Source organism: Labrus bergylta, chromosome 13, assembly GCF_963930695.1.
Source record: "Labrus bergylta chromosome 13, fLabBer1.1, whole genome shotgun sequence".
Classification (NCBI taxonomy): Eukaryota; Metazoa; Chordata; class Actinopteri; order Labriformes; family Labridae; genus Labrus; species Labrus bergylta.
The window spans coordinates 19,534,974-19,561,486 of NC_089207.1; the positions used below are offsets into that span (position 1 = coordinate 19,534,974).

The 26,513-nt window shown below is 39.9% G+C and overlaps 1 protein-coding gene across 4 annotated transcripts; it reads left to right on the forward strand.

Annotated features, from left to right (window-relative positions):
- Positions 1-25,155, forward strand: LOC109979523 (sterile alpha motif domain-containing protein 9-like). 4 transcript variants are annotated; one of them, XM_065962001.1, is made up of 6 exons: positions 1-310; positions 15,661-15,695; positions 17,893-17,955; positions 19,271-19,349; positions 19,452-19,516; positions 19,612-25,155. In XM_065962001.1, exons 5-6 carry the CDS (start codon positions 19,493-19,495, stop codon positions 24,160-24,162), a joined length of 4,575 nt encoding a protein of 1,524 aa, XP_065818073.1. In that variant the 5' UTR covers positions 1-310; positions 15,661-15,695; positions 17,893-17,955; positions 19,271-19,349; positions 19,452-19,492; the 3' UTR covers positions 24,163-25,155. The 4 variants fall into 4 exon arrangements, with proteins under 4 accessions (XP_065818073.1, XP_065818069.1, XP_065818071.1 ...); XM_065961997.1 differs by lacking the exon at positions 19,271-19,349 and having other exon boundaries at positions 15,533-15,695; XM_065961999.1 differs by lacking the exon at positions 19,271-19,349.
- Positions 25,156-26,513: the final 1,358 nt, after the last annotated feature.

Sequence of the window (26,513 nt, forward strand, 5' to 3'; positions counted from 1 at the left end):
AACATTAACTGCCAAGTAAAAGAAAGGAGGAGGATTTTTTTTTTTTTTTATCACAACAGGGACTACACTTTTACTTCATTTTCAACTTCAAACTTCATTTAAATTAATTATAGTAGGAAAAAAAACGTCCTTATCTCATTATTTTCTATGCCTGGCACATATAGGTACTCCACCCTGTTGAGAGGTGTGCACCTGAAACAAAAAGTTTAAGTGATTTATAAGGACAAATATCATCCTGTCGTGGCACCATTGGTTTTTGTTCTCCGATCTGCAAACAACCTAACGTTGCAGTCTGGAAACTTTGAGAGGGGTAAGTCATTTTTGGAATTCTTAAGAAGGCCAACTCTTTCTTATATTTGACCATTGCTAAAAATACTCAGATAGGGAGGTAAACATCTAAATAATGAATCATGAAAACCCAGATATACTCAGTGACATGATAGTAACCCAGTTTGGTTGATGTATGTCTTTTCTGTTTTATCTTTGACTTGTGAGTATGAGGTTTGTGTATTCTAAAATGTATATTTCTGTTTTTTAACCGTTATAATGTATTAATTCAACTTGTAACTTAAGCCTTAAAAACCTACTTGTATTTGTGTGTGTGTGTGTGTGTGTGTGTGTGTGTGTGTGTGTGATGGAGTGGGGGGTTGCCTTTATTGGATAGAACAGTGGATAGAGTAGGAAACCAGGGAGAGAGAGGGAGTGAATAATATGCGGGAAAGGAGCCACAGGTCGATTTGAATCCGGGCCGCTTGCTTAAAGGACTATAGTCTCTGTTCATGGTGCGCGACCTAATGCTAGGCCATCCAGCCAATAACAGCTTGTACTTCAACCCGATCAGCCCCAGAGGCCACAATGTTCAAATTGTGATCCTAATGGTGTCTACAGCTGTACTATAAGGCTGAAGAAAGATAGTAAAAATAAACCAGATGTGGAAACAGATGTGGAACTGAAGATTTTGTTTTTGGGAACCAGATTGATGTGAAGCATTTAGTTTTTTCTTAACTGAAATGTAGCTTTTGCCTTCATCTGTACTTAAATGTTGAACGGTCGATCTGGTTTCTTAACGAGATAAGAACAGATACTACAAATCCTTTGGTCATAGAGATGTCTAACAGGTTCTTCGACATTTATATGTTATGAAGTCATACTTACCCATGAGCACCCTGAGCAACAATAGTGATCCTCTTGTAATACAGGAATTACAATATTTTTTTGGTTATTGACAAGATTAATTGTTTTTTGAAGCCGAACCTGTTAAAAATTTCACCAAAGATTGAGTCTTAAAAAAAGGACATGACCCTTGTGCTATCTAAATGAGGGCTATCTGGTTGGCACGTTATTCATGTCAAGATTCAAAAAGTAATAAAGAGCCATACCCCAAACCCAGCTGACGGTCAGTCATTCTAATATCTTTTAAAACTGTGGGTCATCCTTGAACAATAGGGGTTTACCAGAGCCTTTTGAAGTTGGTCAGATTATTTTCAAAATTAAAAATTGTTCAAATTAAAAGCTTGTGGCCATGGCAATGCCCAATTCTGGTGCTTTTCTTAAAAAAACACAAGTTGTTGCATCTCTCATAATCTATGTTCAATCTGCTCTTGATTTGATTTGAATCCTTTTGCCATGTTGGTGCTCACTTGTTGAGCGGGCCAGCTCAGTCACTTCCATATCTAATGCCAACAGACATGCAAATAGCTCCACATTGGCTGCAGTTCATTAAGGTTAGAAATTAGACACTGACAAAAGTAAACCAAAATACCAAAAATAGTTCAAGGATCAGGGTCACTGTCTATCAAAGCTCCTCTCACTCCATTGGTACCAGTCCTTCTTAAATCATGTAAAGTACAGGAATTGAAATTGTCCACCATCTAACTTTACTAAAGTTAAATGGCGACCTAGCCTTCTCGCCAAGTATTAGCGCACTAAAATAAGAATACTTAGTAGAATAGAAATTAATAAACATTACTTATGTCAGGCATACTTATAACACATCACACATTACATTTGTGCCAAAATGTTTGCTAGGTCAACAGGTCCAGGTCCAGCAATTTGCTGACAGTTGACTAACATTTTTTTTTTATTTATACTTTATTGCAGGCTGTTTTACTTCATCACAAGTTGTCATGTTTCATCACAAATTTCGTTCATCCTGGCACATTTTTATATATATATATATTTTTTAAACATACAAGAATACAACATGAAATAAAATAAAAATAGATAAAAATACAAAGAAACTGTACGAAGAGAGAAAAGATAATTAAATTCATATTGCTGTAAGTGATTTCCCTGGTTAGTGAGGGAGCGGGCCAGCTGGGCTGATTTATTCGTCCTTCCAACGGTCCACTATTTGCTATTTTGCTTTTTTTATTTTTGGAGGTAATCCTGGGTGGAGACCTGTTCTCTGTTGGGTGTAGGTGTGTCAGACGTTTCAGTTACGACTGAAACTCTGATGTTTGTCTTTAAAGTCACCTCGAGCCCGGCAAGCCTCTGAAGAAAGTCATGATTTAGTTGAAGGTACCAGGTGAGATTACTTTTTGTTGCAGCACTCAGGGGACTTGATCACTTTGCTCGCTGATGGAAGCTGTTGTGTGTTTGTTTAGCTGCAGTAAGTGCTTTCGTGTGCAGTAACTTTTTGGTTTGTGACATTTCAGTGGTAACAGTACTCCACATTCATTGGGTCACTCGAGTTGCTACTTAAGTGTAAGTGTGCAACATTATTGTAGTGTGACTACAGGGTGGCCATTTTGTATGGTGGTGTTGCCCTCCCTACACACAGAACATGCGCTGTGCATAGGGCCCCACGATCAATGGGGGGCCCCATTTTGCGCAAGGGGAAGCATTCTCTGCAAATGCGCAAAGGATGTGCATCGCTGCCGTGAGGCACGCGTAGAACACCAAGTCAAGCCCGAGGCAGGAGAGAAAAAAAAAAGAGACTAGTAATCTGACACCGCACGTGTTGCCGCAATGATTGACAGCACGCAGCATCTGACCAATCAGCAGCCAGATGCGCCGACAGGCAGTTTGATGCAGGTGAAGAGATGGCCTCCAAACGGCAATATGAATCGGGAGCAAGCAAAAGAAAGAAAAAGTCAAAACAACAGGAGGCTCGTGCTTCACTTGAAGGTGGATATGTTGTTGAAATAAAAAAGAAAAACTTTGTGGCATAAACACTTCAGCTGCTAGCCTGCTAATCACGAGACAGAAGAGAGGATCATTCTGTCTAGATGTGGACTGGAGATTACATTTTCCAGGGGCCCTGATTATCATTTATTGAATGTCTTGTTAACTGCATATACATTCACCTCTGTTGGAAAAGGAGTGGTTAATTGACCAGTTGGTGGTCGTATGTTGGCTCAGGTTTACAGCTTATCAATCTATGCTATCAATAGAAGTTTTGGGCTATTTTTATGGAGGTAAAATGTCGTCATCTCTTGGTGAATTTAATTCATAACAGTCATATAAGATTAGATAAAATAAGATAAATTAAGATAATCCTTTATTTGACCCACAATGGAGACATTTAAAGCATTGCAGCAGCAAACAGCAGTGTAGGAATATAGAACCTAAGTATAAAAATAAGTATATACAAATATTTAAATATAAAAATATCATCAAATCAAATCATAATGAATATTATTATTAGTTGTAGTCGTAGTTGCATTAATTGCATTTTAATCTTTGTGAGGCTAGTATTTACATTAATTTCATTTTATTTCATTTATTTACATTGCTTAGGGCCCCAATTTGGCCAGGGGCGGCCCTGGGTGTTGCAGTCCACATTTTTGGTGTGGTCACTTGTGTGTTACTGTTTTTTTTTGTACTTAACTGTGGAAAACTTTGTTTGACTTGTATGAATGTGTTTGAATGTTCTTAATAACTTCTGATGGTCACTTTACATAGCAACCTCTACCATCAGTGTGTGAATATGTAGGTGTGACCTGCGGTGTAAAAGTGCTTTGAGTATTCAGAAGACTAGGAAAGCGCAGTACAGGCTGAAGTCCATTTATCATTCAACTAATCAAAGGATCAACAGGTTCCAAGTGACTTGCTTACACTATTTTATTGTTATCCTTAGAGAGAAAGGAAATTATATGCTCATAAAATACTGTTAGGAAAGTGGAAACAAACATAATTCTGTGTCAACCTGCTCATTCTTTATTTCTTTATTTTTTATTTTTAAATCAATTTGCATTACGGGAGAAAGTTCAAAGTTTTGTGGACGTACTTTGATTTCCCACAAGGTGAGACTGTTGCATCATCATGGTCTTTATTGCCAGACTCAGGAGTCCATTAGAAAACATATAAAAAGCAAACAAAATAAAAACACATGGTAAAATGACAAACAAACAGAAAGAAACATCATCTATATTATAAAAGACAGTTGTACCAGTGTCGCTACAAGGATGACTGGTATCGCACAGAACTCTGACTGGGATTTGTCAGCAGAGAATTCTTTAATCAACAGATACAGGTGAACATCAAGTTTCTCACAAGAGCCTGAAAGATGTTAACTCCTGCATTACAAAATAGCTCACTTAGTCCATCAAAGTTTTTTAAATAGTATTCTCATGGAGTCATTATAAGAAACTTTAAGATTTTGTAAGCTTGCCTTTCTAAACGTGGCCCACAAGGGGGCAGTATAAAGAGGAGTACAATATGCTCTAAAGAGATTGCAGATGTAATAGCCTATTTCATGGAAGCCTGCTGAAGAGTTTTTAAGTATTCATTTAAACACACAAATACATTCTAAAAAAAATTAAGGATTAAAAACACTCAGATTAAAGATTACCCTTTAATCTCACATTTAAAGCCATGTTTCTATAAATAGCCATAAGCACAGCAGGTGTGTAAAAACCTAAATGTGCAGCTTGTGGCCATTGAAAGGTGAGGTAAATACACATTTTTGGTTTGGGGCAATTTTTATTTATTTTATTTACAATTTAATATCCCAATGATATGACGTTTGGTCTGACTAGGCATTTCTACATTTCTGTCAAATCTACCTTCTTGTTTTCTACACTGACATTGAATTGGTTTAAAGCTAATTAAAAAAAAAGGGGGGGGGGGCTCTTAATCAACTTAAAATGTATATTTTGATAGCTGTGTTCGCTTAAATAGTGTAACGGATCAGATTTCATGTTTTGTTAGTTAAAGGTCCCATATTATGCTTTTTCTGGTTTTATATGCCCTTGAGTGTGTTTTCCATGTGTCCTGTGCATGTTTAGGCACATCTATGTGCAAAAATTCAAAGTCCGCAGAAACACGGCTTCTCCTACCTCCTCCTGTTAGCTGTAGCATTAGCTGCATGTAACGCTCGGTTCAAGCCCCCCTCGATAAAAATTTGTCAGTCCGACGTCATTGTCAGTGTGAGATCACTGATCTAAGCCCATTGACACTTTTTTCGAACTTTAGCTATTGTGAACATACAAAAGTAGGTACATAGATTAAATATACGAACCCCAAAAAGGGCATAATATGGGCTCTTTAACAAAGCTGACATCCATCATGGACAACCCCTCTCACCCCCTGCATGACACTGTGGGGGCCCTGAGCAGCTCCTTCAGCAGCAGACTGAGACACCCACCCTGCAAGACAGAGCGCTACCGCAGGTCTTTCATTCCATCTGTAGTCAGACTGTTTAATCAGACTCTTTCACAGCATCACCACCTCATGACTCATTTCAATAATGCTACACACTGTGTGTTTTTAATAATAATAATTCTTTCCACAAGTGGAAGTGTACATACCTTGTATTCTTCTATTATTGTATTTTTTCTCCCTTTATTTAACTGATGTAAATATGTTTGATTTTAAACTTCTTGTTATTTTTAATAATTATGTTCCTGTTTCCTGTTTTGCTTGAGCAATGGGGAAAAAAATTCCCCCATGGGGGATCAATAAAGTTTATCTTTATCTTTACCTTTTACACACACACACGTGACGTTTGGTCTGACTAGGTATTTCTACATTTCTGTCAACTCTACCTTCTTGTTTTCTACACTGACATTGAATTGGTTTAAAGCTGGTGGCTAAAGTGTTTTGTTGCTTAACTTTTGTCTTTTGCAAAGCTGCCGATAAAGTTCACTGCTTTGATTTGTTTTGTCTGCCGTCTTTCAAACATGAGCTGTGCAGAGATTGCATGTAGTTGTAGAAGTTGATGGTGTAACAAACGTAAATTACCTCCACACTGCTTAGTCTTTGTTGATAGCATCCTCCATGCTAGCCTAACCCAGAACTACCTGCAGATGCGTGTGCATTGCGTGTCAGCTCCAATCCGTCAAAGTCAAGTCAAAGTCAAAGTCAAAGTCAACTTTATTGTCAATTTCAAAATATGCCAGACATACAGTGGAATTGAAATTTCGTTTATCTCTGTCCCGCGGTGCAATACAACCAAATAAGGTAAAATAGATAAATAAAATGAGGTAAAAATAGATAAATAATATTTACAGTAATAAATTCCAAATTGTGCAAAAGGTATAAATTCTAAATTGTGCAAAAAGTGGTAAATAAAATACAATAAAATTTAAAGAAAAAATGAACTTGTGCAATGTGCAATGTGCAGTAAACTGAGTGTACAGAGTTTTTAGTCCAGAGTTCTTGGTGGAAAATGGGAGGGAAGGAAGAGAGGAGAGAGAGTTAAGCTTTCTGACAGCTTGGTTGAAGAAGCTGTTTCCCAGGCTGGTGGAGCCGGCCCACAGGCTGCGGTACCGTCTCCCCGATGGCAGGAGGCTGAAGAGGCTGTGTGAGGGGTGGGTGGGGTCACGCACAATGCTGGTTGCTTTGCGGGTGAGGCGGGTACCGTAGAGGTCCAGAAGAGAGGGGAGTGGTACACCGATAATCCGTTCAGCAGCCTTCACTGTGCGCTGCAGGGTCTTGCGGTTGGCAGCAGTGCAGCTCCCAAGCCACACAGTGATGCAGCTGGTCAGGATGCTCTCGATGGTGCCTCTGTAGAAGGAGCACATGATGGATGGGGGGGCTCGTGCTCTCTTCAGCTTGCGGAGGAAGTATAGGCGCTGCTGGGACTTCTTGGCCAGTGATGTGGTGTTGGTTGTCCAGGAGAGATCCTCACTGATGTGAACCCCAGGAACTTGGTGCTGCTCACTCTCTCCACAGCAGCACCGTCGATGGTCAGTGGGGGTTTAGGAGTGGGGACTCTCCGGAAGTCGACAACAACCTCCTTGGTCTTGTCGACGTTCAGGAAGAGGTTGTTGTCTCTGCACCACGTGGCCAGTTGGCTGACCTCCATCCTGTAGTGCGTCTCATCGTTGTTGGAGATGAGACCAACCACTGTTGTGTCGTCCGCGAACTTCACAATGTGGTTGCTGCTGAAGGATGGAGCGCAGTTGTGGGTCAGCAGCGTGAAGAGCAGGGGGCTGAGCACACAACCCTGGGGGGCCCCAGTGCTCATGACGATGGATTTTTGATTTTTGATGTGCTGCCGTCGACCCGCACTGTCTGAGGTCTCTCGCTGAGGAAGTCCAGCAGCCAGTTGCACAGGGAAGTGCTGAGCCCCAGCTGGTCCAGTTTGCTGATCAGCTGCTGAGGGATGATGGTGTTGAATACGGAACTGAAGTCTATGAACAGCATTCTGACTTATGAGTTTTTGGTGTCCAGGTGGGTGAGGGCTGGGTGAAGAGCAGAACAGATGGCATCCTCGGTGGATCTGTTACCTCGGTATGCAAACTGGTAGGGGTCCAGGGTGGCGGGGAGGGTGGATTTGATGTGGGCCATGACTAACCTGGCAGCCAGACAACACACACAGGCTGTGCACGGAGAGCACAGCCAGACAGCTGGAGTTCTTCTTGGCGCGGCTTAATAAGTCTCTAGAACGTTTTACAACCTTAACTTAACAAGTCTTAACTATTTTCTTAGCAAATGTTAAGGCTAAGCTAAGTTTGCTAGCTTGTTGTGCCACCATGGTAGGCCAGTGTCTTCCCTTAAACGGGCAAGGTGAACTGAAGTGTGATGTTCACTGACCACTGTGAGGAGAGGAATATCAGGTACCCAACACCCCCCCCCCCCCAAAAAAAAAACCGAACATTCGAATCCCAAAATGAATGATCAATTACCTACCCGACGAACGATTATTGGAATAGCCAAATATTCGGGTCCAGCCCTAATCTTTTCTGTGGTAAATTGATGTGCCGTGCTCCGGCACCCGGCAAAAATAGAAGCCTTGCGTATTTGCTACTGAGGGCTCCGGACTGCCGGAGCTGAGACGCAGCGCAGCAGAGCCAGTGGAAGCACACCCATTGAATGAAGGGAAAACCAGCTGCCGTAACAGAGCAGAGACGGACCAAACATGCATCTGGTGGAATTTGGCCGTAACAGAATACATGGGCCTACCAGGGCCCTGATGATAGTGACGTTGCAAATGCATGCGCTGCTGTAAACACAGAATAGCATAGCAATGAGTTGTATAGACAGGCGTCATGGATCTGCAACATGGATAAGCTTTTTGTCACCAGAAAAGGATCGGTGCATCCTTAGAGACTTGTATATGCTTTCTTTTGTCTGAAAAGATCTGTTCTATAAGCGGGCTTTCTTTACCAAATTTGTCTAAGTGTTTGGATAAGGCCCTTAAAACTAATGCCATACAACAGGTTCACTGGAATTTGAATCGGAGGGGGGTTGCATTGGGGTTGCAGCCTGCTACCCCAAATGAATGGCAGGGGAAACACTGAACTCTGAACTTAAGGTTGAATACCTTTTCCTAAATTAAAATTAAAATTTCCTTTTTTATAGATCGGTATCCAAATATTTAAACTCCTGTAGCATTAGTGGTCAAGATTTGGGAGAAGTGTGGCAGTTACTATGGATTTGGTAGTTTTGTAGTAATGAGTCTTTTTTGTAATTGCTCTTTTGAATTATTTTTGTAGCATCAGTTGTCTCTGATTGTGAAGACGAAAGCAACACCATTATGGGGGATCAAGACGAAGTTCAGGTAAATAACAGTTTGATAACATCAGTTAACAATAATCTTTCTTAATTCATAATGAAGTGTAGAGGAATTGGAAAGTAACAGCACTTCATTTTCAGGGGGAGGATCTGCTAACTGACATCAAGCATTGGAGTAAACAGCATGTTAGAGAATGGATTCTCAAGGTGAAAGGTGTGGATGACAGTGTTGCAGAAATACTGTATCAACAGGACATTAATGGACCTAGTCTTTTGCTCATAGATTCAACAGATTTAAAAACTATGGGCGTGACTTTTGGACCAGCAAAACTTATCATTCATGCCAGAGATGAGGTGGTAAAATTACAGAAAGAGGGATCAACAAGTTCTACAAATTTCTCTGGAGGTCCTTGCAAACCTTACCCATTTCATAGTTACCATCATGCACATAAATACTGGCAGGACAGTATTCTTGATGTCACAGAATCTGGTGTCTTAAACTTCATTGAACCCTGCCACGAGTTTAAAGGTTTTTACAACACACCAGATGAAAATAAAATGAGCAAGTTCACTTGTGAGGTTATTCGCTTTGCGGCTGCCTGCATGAATAGCCGCACCAATGGCACCATCCATTTTGGAATAGGGGACAAGCCAGATTTCAAACATGGCCAGGTGTTGGGAGTGGTTGTAGGGGATAAAGAGGCTTATGTTGAGGGACTTAAAAAGGCCATTGACCATTGTTTTGACTCTAAACACCAATGGATTGTTCATACTTGCATCAAACCACCTCGATTTGTTGGTGTTCTCATTAACAACCGGGCATTACCAGATACATATGTTATAGAAGTGGACATTGTTCCTGAGTCTAAGATCTGTGAAGACAACTTCTTCAAAACTGCGTTAAAAGAGTGGACAAACATGGCCAAAACTAATGCCAAGAAAGAAGGTATTGAAACAGTCACCACTGAAACAAATTCAAAACAGCTCTATATCCGAGATGGTGGTAGCTGTAAAAATCTCCTTCCAAAAAACCACACCGCCAAATCTATGAAAGAGTACAAACAGTTCATTGCTAGGGTGTCCAAACTATCTCAATTACGGAAACAAGCGGAAGTGCTGTATTTATTACGACTTTTGGTCCAGTTTTTACAACTTTTATTCTTAGTTATTTCACTTTTTGTCCAAAATTTGGCCCCATTAAAATGAATGGGAAAAGTTTTTCTCAGCCTCATAACTTTAGCTGTGTTCTGCCAAAGTTAGGACAGTCTGTATTTTTAGAATAGACTCAAAACTTTCCTTTTTGATAAATCTTATAGTTAGGGCTGGTGCTGCTGTAGACCAGCTCTTAGTTATGCTGCTATAGGCTTACCCGCAATTCACACATACTCTGTGCGCTTCAGTCCGTCAGTGCCACGGTTTTGCTCCGTCGGACGGCTTGCGCCCATTCACACTGGATCCTTTTCTGGGACGTTAGCGCAGCGGAGCGCATCCATGACACATCAGGAGAACTAAAAAACATGCAAACAACATGTTGCTTTGTTTTTCTGAGGATGCATTGTTGTTAATTTGGTTCCTGTTTTGACTTCATGTTGATAAAGTGATCAAAAGGATTTCCGGTGGAGAGAGGAATGGAGTAGACGCATGCATCGCGCTCTCCCGCACTGACCTGAAAAAACATAATTTTTTATAACCCAATTTTGACCCGACTCTTTGGTAACAGTGAATAATATCTTGTACATGGTTCAAATGAAAAGACGCCAAAAGAGAAGACTCGTCCACCGCTGCTACCCAGATTAACATGCCTGCCCTGACTAGCTTGCTGGAGGAGCACCGCCAGTCCACATCGGTGGCGGTGTCTGCTGAGCTCGAGTGTTTTTCCTCTCTTGAAGCTAAACTACACACAGTACAAGCCACAATGGCTGACTTTGGTGAACCAATTGTGAGTTTGGAGACTAACGCCAATTTCATTGAAGCACGCATCCAGACCCTTGAAATATCATGCTCCACTTTATCTAAGGCTTATGCCAAGCTTAAGTTCAAAAACTCCGGAGTCCTGCCGGAGTCCTTATAAGGTCCACGACCCACAATCTTTTTCTATGACGTCCTGATGGAGATATTCGGGTGCAAACCGGGTCCACCGCTCCCTCCCCTGTTTTGTTAGGTTAATTAAGTTGATTGTTGTTTTTAACATACACTGTGTAAAACAAACTTCCTACTGCCTTCCAACAAGTTTACCTGGATACATTGTATGTGTCATGTACTGCTGCTTTAAAAATCTAATAAAAAGATTTATTAAAAAATATGAAAGTGAGTCCGTATATATTTTTTTTTCCGTTCCGTTCCGTTTTTTCCAATTTCTGTTTTATTTTGAAATTGACCGGATGCTCTGTGCGTTTCCTGGTCTGACTTCCTGTCCGGGCTGTCATATTCTGTCCAGCTTGACGCGTTCCTGCAGCGCACTCCGGCGAAAATAGACTCGCTGCGTATTTGAAACGGAGCAGAGTGACAATGACTGACTAGAGTGGAAGCTAAGTACAACGTAGTGCGCGGCGCTGAGTATGTGTGAATTCAGCTTAAGACTACCGGGGGAACTGGCACCTTGCGCTCCTCTCTCTCTCTCTTTGTCTCTCTCTCTCTGTGCATATACAGTACATCATATTACTGCATGTATCGATCTGTAAATCTCAGTCACTAACCACCTACTTTCCTGGGAGCTCTTGAGCTCTCTTAGGCTCCTCAAGATGGTTGGTTGGAAAAACCCCCTCCCCACCCGATTGTTGATGGACGGCCTGCCAGAAAAAACCCCTCCCCACCGGATTGTTGATGGACGGCTTGCCTCCCCCCACCCCCTTGCTCCTTATCCCTCTTCCTGCATCTTATCCCATCTCTCCCCCTATCCCTTTCCAAGCCCGGCGCAGTCTAGGCCTGTGAAGGCTGTTTCGTCATGAGCCGGGGATCCGGCCGAAGATTTCTGCCTTTTAATAAGGCAGTTTTTTCTTACCACTGTAACTTTTGCTGCTTTGCTAAAGTGCTCATGATGGATAGGCCGGGTCTTTGTAATATAGCAATAAGTAAGGTATTTTACCTGCTTTTTGTAACATAACAATGAGTAAGGTCTTTTACCTGCTTTTTGTAACATAACAATGAGTAAGGTCTTTTTACCTGCTCTTTTGTAATGTTAACAGACAAAGAGTAAGGTATTTTACCTGCTTTTTGTAAAGTGTCTTGAGATAACACTTGTTATGAGTTGACGCTATACAAATAAAAATTGATTGATTGATCTTTGTTATCATTTAGTGTGTCATATTGTAATGAATCCCTTTGTTTTGACTTTTGTTAAGGTGTTTAGTGTCTTTTAATGGGTCAATGTATGGTTTGTTGTTAGCCCCATAGGGTCGCTTTATGGCGGGGTGTAACAAAATGGGGGCTCGTCTGGGATCGAACAACCATGAGGTTTGTTTTGTGTAACTTGTGGCCTTCGTTGGGTTTTCTTGTTTGGTCACCATTGTGTTTCCGAGTATTTGTTGAGTTTAGTGTCTGAGTGCTTTTAAGATTTGTAAGTGATTTCCCTGGTTAGTGAGGGAGTGGGCCAGCTGGGCTGATTTATTCGTCCTTCCAACGGTCCACTATTTGCTATTTTGCTTTTTTTATTTTTGGAGGTAATCCTGGGTGGAGACCTGTTCTCTGTTGGGTGTAGGTGTGTCAGACGTTTCAGTTACGACTGAAACTCTGATGTTTGTCTTTAAAGTCGCCTCGAGCCCGGCAAGCCTCTGAAGAAAGTCAGGATTTAGTTGAAGGTACCAGGTGAGATTACTTTTTGTTGTAGCACTCAGGGGACTTGATCACTTTGCTCGCTGATGGAAGCTGTTGTGTGTTTGTTTAGCTGCAGTAAGTGCTTTCGTGTGCAGTAACTTTTTGGTTTGTGACATTTCAGTGGTAACAGTACTCCACATTCATTGGGTCACTCGAGTTGCTACTTAAGTGTAAGTGTGCAACATTATTGTAGTGTGACTACAGGGTGGCCATTTTGTATGGTGGTGTTGCCCTCCCTACACACAGAACATGCGCTGTGCATAGGGCCCCACGATCCATGGGGGGCCCCGTTTTGCGCAAGAGGAAGCATTCTCTGCAAATGTGCAAAGGATGTGCATCGCTGCCGTGAGGCACGCGTAGAACACCAAGTCAAGCCCGAGGCAGGAGAGAAAAAAAAAAGAGACTAGTAATCTGACACCGCACGCGTTGCCGCAATGATTGACAGCAGATTACATTTTCCAGGGGCCCTGATTATCATTTATTGAATGTCTTGTTAACTGCATATACATTCACCTCTGTTGAAAAAGGAGTGGTTAATTGACCAGTTGGTGGTCGTATGTTGGCTCAGGTTTACAGCTTATCAATCTATGCTATCAATAGAAGTTTTGGGCTATTTTTATGGAGGTAAAATGTCGTCATCTCTTGGTGAATTTAATTCATAACAGTCATATAAGATTAGATAAAATAAGATAAATTAAGATAATCCTTTATTTGACCCACAATGGAGACATTTAAAGCATTGCAGCAGCAAACAGCAGTGTAGGAATATAGAACCTAAGTATAAAAATAAGTATATAAAAATATTTAAATATAAAAATATAATCAAATCAAATCATAATGAATATTATTATTAGTTGTAGTCGTAGTTGCATTAATTGCATTTTAATCTTTGTGAGGCTAGTATTTACATTAATTTCATTTTATTTCATTTATTTACATTGCTTAGGGCCCCAATTTGGCCAGGGGCGGCCCTGGGTGTTGCAGTCCACATTTTTGGTGTGGTCACTTGTGTGTTACTGTTTTTTTTTGTACTTAACTGTGGCAAACTTTGTTTGACTTGTATGAATGTGTTTGAATGTTCTTAATAACTTCTGATGGTCACTTTACATAGCAACCTCTACCATCAGTGTGTGAATATGTAGGTGTGACCTGCGGTGTAAAAGTGCTTTGAGTATTCAGAAGACTAGGAAAGCGCAGTACAGGCTGAAGTCCATTTATCATTCAACTAATCAAAGGATCAACAGGTTCCAAGTGACTTGCTTACACTATTTTCTTGTTATCCTTAGAGAGAAAGGAGATTATATGCTCATAAAATACAGTTAGGAAAGTGGAAACAAACATAATTCTGTGTCAACCTGCTCATTCTTTATTTCTTTATTTTTAATTTTTAAATCAATTTGCATTACGGGAGAAAGTTCAAAGTTTTGTCCCACAAGGTGAGACTGTTGCATCATCATGGTCTTTATTGCCAGACTCAGGAGTCCAATAGAAAACATGTAAAAAGCAAACAAAATAAAAACACATGGTAAAATGACAAACAAACAGAAAGAAACATCATCTATATAATAAAAGACAGTTGTACCAGTGTCGCTACAAGGATGACTGGTATCGCACAGAACTCTGACTGGGATTTGTCAGCAGAGAATCCTTTAATTAACAGATACAGGTGAACATCAAGTTTCTCACAAGAGCCTGAAAGATGTTAACTCCTGCATTACAAAATAGCTCACTTGCACTAGTCCATCAAGGTTTTTTAAATAGTATTCTCATGGAGTCATTATAAGAAACTTTAAGATTTTGTAAGCTTGCCTTTCTAAACGTGGCCCACAAGGGGGCAGTATAAAGAGGAGTACAATATGCTCTAAAGAGATTGCAGATGTAATAGCCTATTTCATGGAAGCCTGCTGAAGAGTTTTTAAGTATTCATTTAGACACACAAATACATTCTAAAAAAAATTAAGGATTAAAAACACTCAGATTAAAGATTACCCTTTAATCTCACATTTAAAGCCATGTTTCTATAAATAGTCATAAGCACAGCAGGTGTGTAAAAACCTAAATGTGCAGCTTGTGGCCATTGAAAGGTGAGGTAAATACACATTTTTGCGCGCAAAACTTCCAGAGAAGTGACTGCCTTCCGTAATGGTAACCAGATGTTCCCTCCTCTCTGCCAGCAAGCACGAACAGGCGGCTCTCTTTTCCTGACTTTTCTCGAAACGTCTGTTGCACCAACGCTGTTCACCGGGGAGTGAAGATGAACTTTTACAGGAGTAAGTAATAAAGCAGTATTTTTAGGAAGATAAATAATCGATAACGTGTAATGAAGAACAATATCCCCAGTGATATGACGTTTAGTCTGACTAGGCATTTCTACATTTCTGTCAAATCTACCTTCTTGTTTTCTACACTGACATTGAATTGGTTTAAAGCTAATAAAAAAAGGGGGTTGGGGCTCTTAATCAACTTAAAATGTATATTTTGATAGCTGTGTTCGCTTAAATAGTGTAACAGATCAGATTTCATGTTTTGTTAGTTAAAGGTCCCATATTATGCTTTTTCTGGTTTTATATGCCCTTTAGTGTGTTTTCCAAGTGTGTTCCTGTTTTGCTTGAGCTGTTGTAATGAAAACAATTCGCCCATGGGGGATCAATAAAGTTTATCTTTATCTTTACCTTTTACACACACACGCACGCACGCACGCACGGCCACCCACACACACACACACACACACACACACACACACACACACACACACACACACACACACACACACCAAACGTACACTACTTTTTTAAGATTTAAGTTTCTTTTCCAGAGAAGTGACTGCCTTCCGTATTGGTCATCATTGATGTTCCCTCCTCTCCTCTCTGAAAGCAAGCACTAACAGGCACCTCTCTCTTCCTTCCTTTTCTCAAAACGTCTGTTGTACCAACGCTGTTTAAGACTTCACCGCGGAGTGAAGACGAACTTTTACAGGGGTAAGTAGTAAAGCAGTAATTTTAGGAAGATAAAAAAAATCTATATAACGTGTAATGAAGAACAATATCCCCAGTGATATGACGTTTGGTCTGACTAGGTATTTCTACATTTCTGTCAACTCTACCTTCTTGTTTTCTACACTGACATTGAATTGGTTTAAAGCTAAAAATAAAAAAATTAAAAAAGGGGGCTCTTAATCAACTTAAAATGTATATTTTGATAGCTGTGTTCGCTTAAATATGTTGATATTGTGTTTCCAGAAACAGTGAAAGAAAACCCTCGGTGGCTTCTTCCTGGTTTTAATTTTTAGCCACGGTCCGCCCCAGAGAGAGCACGTAAAAAATGCCAGTCATATTTCCTGTAAATGTTCAAGACACGGTTGAACTGCCCTATCGTGTAATAGGTAGATAAGTAGATGAGACGCACAAAAATGCAATGTGAGATATAATGTTAAGACAATCTTTAGTTATAAATGTGGTATATTTGCTTTCTTCTGCACTTAAATGTAGTTCAGTTTGATAATAATCAACAGAAGTGCTTATAATACAAATGTTAATTAAATATCCTTGGAGTGTTAAACTGTCCACTCCCTTTATCATTGTATTGCTCCTTATGCAAGAACTAAAAGCAAATGTCCCACTTATATTAGTCACAAATCATATTCTCCCTGGTTTGTTTCAATCTGCTTAATCTTCATCTCACCTCAAATTGTGCAATACTCTGTTCTTTTTCCAAAGGAGTCATATTGAATATTTCATAAACTATTACACATAAAAACTTTGGTAGTTTGTTCGGTGTGGCAGAATAGCTCCAATGGCCTGTTGTAAATATTTTCAATGAGGGTCCCCTAGTAGTGGTATGTTTCAACCATATACATCATTTTGTTGGCATATGAATCATGGCAAGACCAATAAAAAACATTAACTCAAGTTGTTTTCAAGCATGCACTTTTGTAAAAAAAAAAATCAGGACAGGCTGTCCCTAAAATTTTCCTGACTTGCACCTTACATGTAGGCCTACCTTACAACGGGAAACTCACTGTTGGACAGGAGGGCGGGTATCAAACTGGGCTGAAAAGTCAGAAGAAAAAAGAGTCTGACACTTTGATGAAACTTTCTACCAATGCTATAACAATGCAGACAAGAGGTTAATCTTTGAGTATCACGTGTTGTGTAAATGTGTTCTGGTTAAGCAAGAACACATCTACATGCCACAGTGAGCATGACTACTTCTTTCTTTGCCATGCTAGTGCTTGCCCTGTAACAGTCTCTCTTCCTCTTCCTTTTTTTACTCTTATCTTTGGGTAGGCTATATTTTAGTATTACGCTTGTATTTATATCAAATATGTTTTCCCCTCTAAATTAATGTAGTTTTTGCAACAAACAACCTGAATCTGCTTTAATCTGAGTGGAGATGTTCACAGACTACAGCAGGCTGCTGTGAGATGACAAAAATTAGCTGCAGACACAGTGAGAGTGAACGGAGTAAAGTCGAACCGATCGTTTGACCGGAGCATGTGTGTTCCCGACTATTTAATTAAAAAATATGTCATCTACTCCTCCCCTCTATGTTACAGCAGTGTCAAAAGTGTTTGTATGAATTGTTAATGAATTCATACGACAAAAAACTCGTTATTCAAATCATGGTATTTAATGTCCTGTACATGGCCATTCACAATATAGTTGTAGACATCTAAGGACTGAAACACCCTCAGTTTGTCTACTATACACACTCTGATTTTATAGCAGTCCTGTCAAATCATCCATCCACTGAGTGAAAGCGTGTGGCTCAGCCAGGCTGCTTCCGTTGTTAGTATTAACTTATTCTAGTAACGCTCTCAACGCTGGAGAGTAAGTGACTTCATAGAGAGATATTCAGAGAAAAAAAAGAAAAAGCCAAAAACAACTTGCTAGCTAGCATTGGATAAAGTATCTGTAGGATTGTTTTGCCTCCAGCTAAGCCACCAACAAATGTCACGCTGGTGACTAACTAAAAGGGTCTATAAGAAACAACCCATTTGTAACATATTAAATGTTTTTGTGTAGCCAAATAGTTGCCCAGGTCAACAGTTTCATTGCAATTTGCTGAATTTTAGAAGGAACGAGCTACAGAAAGTTTGGTTTGATGAAGTTATACAGTTTAATACCTTACATTAATTATATTTGGTCTTTTTTTTTTTTTTACTTTCTCTTGCAGCACTGGTGGTCAACATTTTGTGAGAACTGTGACGTTTATCATGGATGATCAGGAAAGATTCAGGTAAGGCTAGAACCTATTTCTTTTCATGTTTTAATGAAAGGAAGAGCCATAAAGAGATCCCTTATTTAATGTTAGACTATTAATGTATTAAGTTTGAATGGCAAATTTTTAGGAACAAAATTAAAGGGCAAGTGTTTAGGACAGGGAGTATTTGAGATGTGGCCAGTTTAGTTAATTATTCTTTAATTATCCACCAACAGCAGATCTGTTCACACAAAACAACTGAGATTTAATAGAGAAGCACCGATCCAACGTTTTGAGGTCCAATACCTGAGCTATGGATATCTGCAGATACTAGTGTTTGATTAATAACCTGTATTCCTCAATGTGAGACTTGGAATCATTTGTGTTTGTTAGGCAGGTTCACGTTTTCCCAACTTTATAAAACAACTATAAATAAATGAATACAAGTGTTTTGTTGCTTAACTTTTGTCTTTTGCAAAGCTGCCGACAAAGTTTACTGCTTTGATTTGTTTTGTCTGCCGTTTTTCAAACATGAGCTGTGCAGAGATTGCATGTAGTTGTAGAAATTGATGGTATAACAAGCGTAAAATACCTCCACACTGCTTAGTCTTTGTTGATAGCATCCTCCATGCTATGTTAACACGGCCTAATCCAGAACTACCTGCAGATAAGTGTACATTGCGTGTCAGCTCCGGTCCGTCAACACACACAGGCTGTGCACGGAAAGCTGGAGTTCCGCTTGGTGCGGCTCAATAAGTCTCTATAACGTTTTACAACCTTAACTTAACAAGTCTTAACTATTTTCTGAGCAAATGTTAGGGCTAAGCTAAGTTTGCTAGCTAGTTTGGTCTCGGTTTTTTACACTGTCAAAATATAGCAAACTACTTACAGCATTCAGGTGACTTTTCAAGCTTGTTGTGCCACCATGGTAGGCCAGTTTCAAACTACATATTTGGCACACTGCCTTTGTTTTGTCTTCACTTAATTTTAAGTTTTCCCACACTTTGGTCTTTCATTCTGAATTTGGCCATAACAGAATGCATGGGCCTACCAGGGCCCTGATGATAGTGACTTTGCAAATGCATGCGCTGCTGTAAACACAGAATAGCATAGCAATGAGTTGTATAGATAGGCGTCATGGATCTGCAACATGGATAAGCTTTTTGTCACCAGTAAAGGATCGGTTTATCCTTAGAGACTTATGCTTTATTTTGTCTGAAAAGATCTGTTCTATAAGCGGGCTTTCTTAAAACTAATGCCATACAACAGGTTCACTGGAATTTGAATTGGAAACTCCATTCAAGAATAATTTTAATAAATATAAGTCATTTTTGCCTTTGCCCTCTTTTAGAGGGGAGGGAGGTTGCATTGGGGTTGCGGCCTACTACCCCAAATGAATGGCAGGGGAAACACTGAACTCTGAACTTAAGGTTGAATACCTTTTCCTAAATTGTCTTTTTTTATACTATGGATTTGGTAGTTTTGTAGTAATGAGTCTTTTTTGTAATTGCTCTTTTGAATTATTTTTGTAGCATCAGTTGTCTCTGATTGTGAAGACGAAAGCAACACCATTATGGGGGATCAAGACGACGTTCAGGTAAATAACAGTTTGATAACATCAGTTAACAATAATCTTTCTTAATTCATAATGAAGTGTTGAGGAATTGGAAAGTAACAGCACTTCATTTTCAGGGGGAGGATCTGCCACCTGACATCAAGGATTGGAGTAAACAGCATGTTAGAGAATGGATTCTCAAGGTGAAAGGTGTGGATGACAGTGTTGCAGAAATACTGTATAAAGAGGACATTAATGGACCTAGTCTTTTGCTCATAGATTCAACAGACTTAAAAACTATGGGCGTGACTTTTGGACCAGCAAAACTTATCATTCGTGCCAGAGATGAGGTGGTAAAATTACAGAAAGAGGGATCAACAAGTTCTACAAATTTCCCTGGAGGTCCTTGCAAACCTTACCCATTTCACAGTTACCATCATGCACATAGATACAGGCAGGACAGCATTCTTGATGTCACAGAATCTGGTGCCTTAGACTTCATTGAACCCTGCCACGAGTTTAAAGGTTTTTACAACACACCAGATGAAAGTAAAATGAGCAAGTTCACTTATGAGGTTCTTCGCTTTGCGTCTGCCTGCATGAATAGCCGCACCAATGGCACCATCCATTTTGGAATAGGGGACGAGCCAGATTTCAAACATGGCCAGGTGTTGGGAGTGGTTGTAGGGGATAAAGAGGCTTATGTTAAGGGACTTAAAAAGGCCACTGACCGTTGTTTTGAGTCTAAATACAAACACATTGCTCATACTTGCATCAAACCACCTCGATTTGTTGGTGTTCTCAATAATAATTGGACATCATCAGACAAATGTGTGATAGAAGTGGACATTGTTCCTGAGTCTAAGATCTGTGAAAACAACTTCTTCCAAATTACATTAAAAGAGTTGACACGGACACAGGAAAACATGGACACAAATAATGCCAAGAAAGAAGGTATTGAAACAGTCACCACTGAAACAAATTCATTACGGCTCTATATCCGAGATGGTGGTAGCTGTAAAAATATCCGTCCAAAAAATCAAACCCCCAAGTCTAAGAAAGACTGGTCCGACCAGTTCAAAGACAGGGTGTCCCAGCTATCTGAACTACGAAAAAAAGCGGAAGAGAAGCACCTAGATGTGATAAAAAGCAGTACTCAAGGCTCTCGGTTAAGTCACATGATAACTGGTGGATCACCTTCTTTAGATAAGTCACACTTTGAGCGCTATGTGATCGTAACTAACAAATCACACCCAATCCAGTTAGAATCTTTGGAATTTCTTGTTGAACTCAACCCTACAGCTGTTTTAGACTTTGATCCAGAATCGGCCAAGCAGGGATTACAGCGGCACTTTGAACAGCAGAGTACTGTCAATGTACATTTGCCAGTAAACTTTAAAATCACAGAAGGAGTTGAGGACATTGCTAGTAAGTTGAAATTAACTCGAGACACCAGCTGGGTATTCTGCAATGGAGGTATTGAGAATGAGAATCCCTCAGACATAGATCAGTGGCTGAAGGAAAAGGGTGCATCTGTTCGAGACGTGGTTTCTTTCTTGTGCCGGAAAGATGTTCTGCCAAACCAGAGATTCCTTGTCATTTTCTTACTTTTGTCAACAGTGAGTGAGAAAATGGACCCCCTTGTTGAGGCTTTTATGACATTCTACCAGGAGCTCAAAGGAACAGAGCAAATCCTTTGTTTATGTGAAAATGAAAATGCATTTTCCTCCTGGAAAGACCTAATTGAGGTTCGGTGCGGGATTAACATCTCTGATAGATGCATATATGAGCTCAGTTTTCCTGAGGTCAATGGCACCGTCCTTAGTCTTTGGTCAAAAAATCGTACATCACGTCGCTTCCTACCCTGTGGTGGGGAAAGCAAAGTGCCTCTTGACAAGAAGGTAGAGCGTAGCTTGGATACTTTGGAGGTCTTGTGCGTAAACCAGTGTGAAGGAGGAAATGAGGACAAACTCCTAAAAGAGGAGAACTTTTACAAAGGGGGGAAAGTTTCTTGGTGGAACTTCTTTTTCTCAGAAGAGCCCGGATCAACACCATTTATCAAACGAGACAAGTTTGAGTACATTGTGAACACAGTCATACCAGATTTGTGCTTCCTGACAAAAGCCTGCGTGTTGTTCAACCTCATGCATGTAGCCGGATGTGGTGGGACAACATTGGCCATGCATACTTTATGGGCTCTGAGGGCCCAATTCCGTTGTGCTGTCCTCAAAAACTCCAAGGCTGATTTTGCTAAAGTCGCAGATCAAGTAGTCAAACTTTTAATGATTGACAATGAGGAGCAACGGCCACGACTCCCTGTTTTGCTCATGATAGATGACTTTGATGACAAGGAAAAAGTATTTGACTTGCAGCAGCTCATTGAAAAAGAATGTGCAAAGAAAGGTATCCGGTCCAAGACTGCACAGGTAATTCTCCTTAACTGTATGAGGTCAGAGTCCCCTGAACCGATTCCACAAACTGCAGACTCGGTATTCATTGGAAATAACCTCTCTGATAAGGAGCAGAGACTGTTTGAGAACAAACTTGCAGAAATAGAGAAAACACACAAGAATGCTGAAACGTTCTATGGATTCATGATCATGAAGAAAAACTTTAAGCCTGAGTATGTTGAAGGTGTGGCCCGCAACACCCTGAAGAGCTTCAGTATGAATCAGAAACATGCACAACTCCTGGCTGTTTTAGTCCTTCTTGATGTTTACTGCAAGGGGTCCTCTCTCTCCATCTCTCTCTGTGAAGAATTTCTTGATCTTCAACCAAAACCAATTTGTGGTTCTGTCAAAGTCGAAGATGGATTTGGGAAATTCTCTCCTTTAATTGCCAGGTCTGTAGTTGAGGACAAGTTAGTATTTGAAGCTGTAAAAATTATCCATTCAAGTATTGCAGTGCACTGTCTGCAGGAACTTACAAAAACACACAATGTGAGCAAGGCTGACATTACTGACTTCCTGCTGACTACACAAAAGCTTTATGAGAGCACACAAGGCAGAGACAAACTCCTGCAAGATGTTCGCCACATTTTGGTGAAGAGATATCATTCTGTGGAGGAGGTATCTCAATTCTCTCCACTCATTCAACAAATTGCCAATGAAACCCCAGGACAGGAAGAGATTGTGCTACAAAATGCATCAAAAATATTTCTGAAAGATGCTATTGTCTCTCAGTTACTGGCCAGGTATTATTACCTAAAAAAGAAGGACTTCTCAGAGGCCAGAGTTTGGGCACTAGGAGCAAGAGAGCTTTCCAAAAACAGCTCGTATATCGCTGACACAGCAGCACAAGTTATCAAGCATGAGATGATGAATGCCATTCCAAACAACACGAAAGAGCCTTTGAGCCCTGATGAATTGAACAATTTTCTTAAAATGGCTCAGGCAGCAATAGAGGCATTCAAAGAAACACAGAACCTTGCAAAAAAAGAGTCCATTCAGCGATTAAACATTGATGGAGACAACAGTTCTTTCAATGTTACAGGGTGCCTGGGAGAAATTCAGGTTGGAGTTCTTATCATTGAGGTGCTGGAAAAGACCCCAATATTTTCATTTGACAATGTCCGCCATGACATATTGAGTGAGGCTCTCTCTGGAAGACTTACATTTCAGAATGTTGAGGGAAATGATAAAAGGGCAAACAAACACAGAAGTTACTACATAACTCTCAGAGAGTTTGAGGATGTACTGTACATCCTCAAGTACAGGATGAAGAAAAACTTTGACCTCCTTGAAAATTTTTATGTCAACTTGGGCACCAGATTTGGAATCAAAGACAGTCGTGAACAGCGAATCCATAATGAGCTTTCCAGATGTTTCAATCAGTATGCAAAGCTTTTCTGCAAGACTGAGTCTGCAGCTCTTTTGAAGAAAAAGAACATGCCAATCCAGCTGAAACTGCACATAGATAGACGGTTCCTCGAGGGGCAAAAAGCTGATGTCTCTTCAGGGATTCTGAACTGTCTCTCAAATAACATTCGCCCTGACTTAATTGAGAATATTGCCACGCGTTATAAGTTTGTTTGTGAGCACAACCCCACTGTGAGGGAGAGAATCAACTTTGTCTACGTCAATGTTGTGTTGAGTTGTGTCAAACTGGAGTCACAACACATTGAGCCATACAACAAACTAATTGGTCAGCTTTGCCAACTTCTGCGTGAGCAAATCCCATTGAGTGAGAATTTGCCGCTGTACTTCATTACAGTTGTGCTGTTGTGGCCACATCAGAACCTGTGTTTTGCAGAATGTGCAGGTCTTGGGAAGTACATCTCACTGATGAAAACTGCTTATCACTCAGAAATGAAGGAAGTGATGAATGGAAAAAGGCCTGTTCTCCATTTCTTCCTGGGGAAGAAGAAGGGTTATGAACGACTGGTAAACTTTGGAGAAATCAAAAAGTGCATCATGGTTGGGCAGGATCAGTTTGCTACTGTTTGGGAAAATGGTAAAATCTGGAAAGAGAAGAAGGTGGAAGAGCTCCTTTGCAGGGTCACTGGCAAAGTGAAGGGTGACTTCATACTGGCATACACTTGTATCCCCAATCTGATTATGGAAGTCCCTCCATTGTTTAAAAGTGAGCTTAGAGGGCATGTCCAGGGGTCAAGAGTTTCATTTTTTATCGGTTTCTCTTTGAAAGGCCCTGTTGCAGTTGATATCAACTCAACCACAACTGCAGCCTGATGCAACACGCTGTTTTTTAGGCCTATAGTTGTGCTCCCATCGTTTCTACAAACCCGTGTTTAGGCCCAATTTTAAAAAAAGGATTGGGTTAATTTATGTGGATGCATAATGTGATACATTTATGTGTGCATCATTTGCTCCATTAGATACATCATGGAGTAAATGGTTTGGTAGAGAACTACACTGGTTGAAAATGACGTTAAAATGTTTTCTATCAAGCTGAGCAAGTCATTGTAAATATGGGTTGTTTTGTTGAAAGCTGAAACTTGTATATTTCCTGTTATTGTGTTCTTCAACTAATTGTTGTGTTAGCAGGCTAATTGTAGTGCTCTTTAGTTAGCTCGTGGCTTCAGATTGCATGTAAATTTACACGGAATGGCTGTGATTATGAGTAAAATGTCACACATTCTTCTTTCAATACAAAAATGGATGTTTGAAATAAAAAAGAAAATCAATGATCAGCACTGAGTTTTGAAACACAGGTCTAAGAAATCATCCTGATTCTGCTTATACCAAAATGAGGTTTTAAATATTAAAGTTTTTTTATTTACTTTGATCGTCATGTGTATGACGTTGCATTCGTGGCTTTGTTTTAACAAAGGACAAACAGAATTTTAAATGTCTGTCTAGTGAGGTGCACTGTTTAAAATCTAGGCTTTAAGACCTGGAAGAATTTGCTGAGTTGTTTTATAAAGTGTTTTAAACCATGCTTGTTTCATTAAAGCTACAGATCATTTTTCTTGAATTACTTTTTCTATTGTTTTTAACCTCATCATCCAGCTTTGATAATAAATTGTAAATTTTTTTTTTTTTACATTGGTCTGTATATGTATTGATAAGATGTTAAAAATGGAAGACGTTTTAACTTTTCTCATTATGGGTGCATTACTTTTGTGACTTTGTTCAAACAGCCTTTCTTTTGCATTCCATGGAAAACAATGACCACCACTGAGTCATGAAATACCTGTCTAATAAAGATGCACTGTAACCTCACCATGTAAGAATGTATTTTAAAGGAAGAATATGAGACTTTTTGATCCAGTAGATGTCGCCCTTGAGCACCAGCATGAAACCAAAACAACTTGCACTGTATTGTTGTGTTAGCATGCTAATGCTAGCGCTCTTTATTTTGCACGTATCTTCACACTGCATGTAAATTTACCCGAAATGACCGTGATCTAAAAACGATTACGTGACATTCAAATAAGCAGTGAGTACAGTATGTTATTCTTCTTTTCTCTTGTCCCTCAAGTAAACAACTTTTACATGCAAGGGGACGAGCCGGCCGGCCGGCTGTCCCGTCCATGTAAACACGCTGTAGATACGGCTCACACATCATCACAGTCAGCGGGATTTGGGTGTCACATTCATTGTAGACAGTCATGACTTGCAGAGTTATTTACAGAGGATATACTTGATTTATGATATATTTATGTGTAAAATATCACATTCAGCCTTTAAAGGAATCTGTTGTTACACTAATGAAGCATCACTATCACAGGACTGCCAGTGGAGCATATGGGCTGCTTCCTATTTGTACATGCCATTGTCAATACTCTAAAAATAAAACAGACATAAAGATAAATACATTAAATATGTGAATATTTGCCAAAGGTACAGTTCTCTATTGTGTCTGATTAGTGTCCCAGCTCTGGGTGTTATTACCTGAGTCACACACCAGAGGGCCTCAAAGCTCAGAGTTGGGAAAAATCCTCAATAGTCTGTCATCTCTTCAAATTTGAATGAAGAAGTACAAGGCTTGTGTTTAGTTTTCAAAAAATTGTAACTGTCCCTGCCTGCAGCGCCTGCTGCAGTAAATAGCCTAGTTTCTGTGTAGAAAATACCATAAATGAATTACCACATATGGTAAATGGTAAATGGACTTTAGCTTGTATAGAGCCCTTTCTAGTCTTCTGAATATTCAAAGTGCTTTAATACTGCAGGTCACACCTACACATTCACACACTGATGGTAGAGACTGCTATGTAGTGAGACCATCAGAAGTAACTAATCCATACACATTCATCAGTGGCATATGACCAACTACCCCTACTCAAATCCCAAACCAAAATTAACTCTTTTTAATATTGTAAAGCCCTGATTTGTTCGATTGATTACATGACTAAGATACACTTATTTTGTACCTTTTTTTCATGCTATCCAAAAGTTTCCTCAAGTTGAAGTTGTTAAGTCTTAAACTAGAACGGTATTAAGTGATGCAGGGTTCCTTCTGTCAGCCAAGGAGGTTCGTTTTTTGGCACTCAAAGATCACTATGGTGATAAATGTGAAAGCAAACATAGTTCTGTGTCAACCTCCTGTTACTTTACTTTTCTGTGATTTAAAATCAACT